The sequence below is a fragment of the Micromesistius poutassou genome, assembly GCF_964030765.1.
Source record: "Micromesistius poutassou genome assembly, chromosome: 15".
NCBI lineage: Eukaryota > Metazoa > Chordata > Actinopteri > Gadiformes > Gadidae > Micromesistius > Micromesistius poutassou.
The window spans coordinates 11,173,284-11,174,606 of record NC_140285.1 but is presented as its reverse complement, the minus strand read 5'-3'; the positions used below and the strand labels follow the sequence as shown (position 1 = coordinate 11,174,606).

At 51.8% G+C, this 1,323-nt stretch overlaps 1 protein-coding gene across 1 annotated transcript in view; it reads right to left on the bottom strand.

The window, feature by feature from the left end:
* Positions 1-683: 683 nt before the first annotated feature.
* The window catches only part of LOC311359800 (metabotropic glutamate receptor 7-like), a gene marked incomplete at both ends in the record, with an annotated part of 49,402 nt that continues 48,762 nt past the window's right edge, over positions 684-1,323 (bottom strand). The window contains one exon of the mRNA XM_084479835.1: positions 684-733. Within this exon, the coding sequence (XP_084335961.1) occupies positions 684-733 (50 nt within the window). The remainder of the gene's footprint in view (positions 734-1,323) is intronic.

Genomic DNA, 1,323 nt, shown 5'->3' with positions numbered 1-1,323 from the left:
CAGGGCTCACTATTGACATTGTTTAATCATCGTTAAACCATCGTAAAGAAAGAAGCACAAGGAGAGAAAAAAAAATCACTGGAAGTCAATAATACAAAACATAAAATTGGGAAGTCGCCATGGGAGAATATGGCTTTAATGACCATTAAAAAGAAACGGTGTGCGGATCGGATCCGTGCTTCCGGTCCGTTTGTCCCTGTGTGTGTGTGTGGTCGACACTCACAACCACAGACCACGGAACAACCACAACCATCAGCAGGCAGGGTCTTTCCTGGTCCCGGGGAGGGGGATGGGGGGGATAGGGGGATGGGGGGGATAGGGGGATGGGTTGGATAGGGGGATGGGTGGGGGTGGGGGGGGCACCGTGTCACACAGTTGTCAATATCCAAAACCAAAACAGTCCTGGTTCTGGCGGCCAAAACTCAAAACACAAAACACACCGGGTCTACGGCTGTGTGCGGACCGCTACCCGAGCAGGCCCCCTCCCGGGTTTGGATGGGGATGGTATGCTTCCGGCGGTCCAACGCGTGCGAAGGGCGGCTAGTGCAGAGGGACCGCCTCCTTCATTCTTTCCTTCTCTTCCTTCCGTTCTTTCTTCCCCCCCCCCTCAGGGCCCTTCCCCGCAGCTGGCCAGTCCGCCGGCGGGCCGCCGCGGGTCGGAGAGGGAGAACGCAGGCTCGGCTTCAGATCCTGAGGTTGTTGTAGCTCACGTAGGTTTTCTTGGTGGCTTGACCTGAGGAGAGAGTAGGGATGAGCAAGATGAGAGAGAGAGAGAGAGAGAGAGAGATAGTTTAATGAGTGCATTTCTGCAATCTACTTAAGCCCGGGTGCAGGGCATCAAAGCAGGCATCATCTGCTGGTTGTGTCAGTGTGCATACTGTATAAGGAGCTCACTGCCCCCCAGCTGTGTGTGTGAGCAGCAACAACATTCTCCTGACTGGTTTATTACCTTCACTTTCCCCCCCCTCCTGCCGTCATACCCACACACACAAAACAAACAGATATAACATTACATATCATCATAAATTCTCGAACACGCACGCATGCATGCGTTAGCACACAAAAGATCACACCCACGCACACACTCACATGTGCACATAAATACACACACACACACACACACACAAACACATAAATACACACATACACAAACACACGCACACATAGTCACACAAACAAATAAACACACAAACACACACACACACATGCACACACACACACACACACACACGCACACACATGCACACACACACACACACACACACACACACACACACACACACACACACACACACACACACATACCTTTCCACGCCAAGCTTT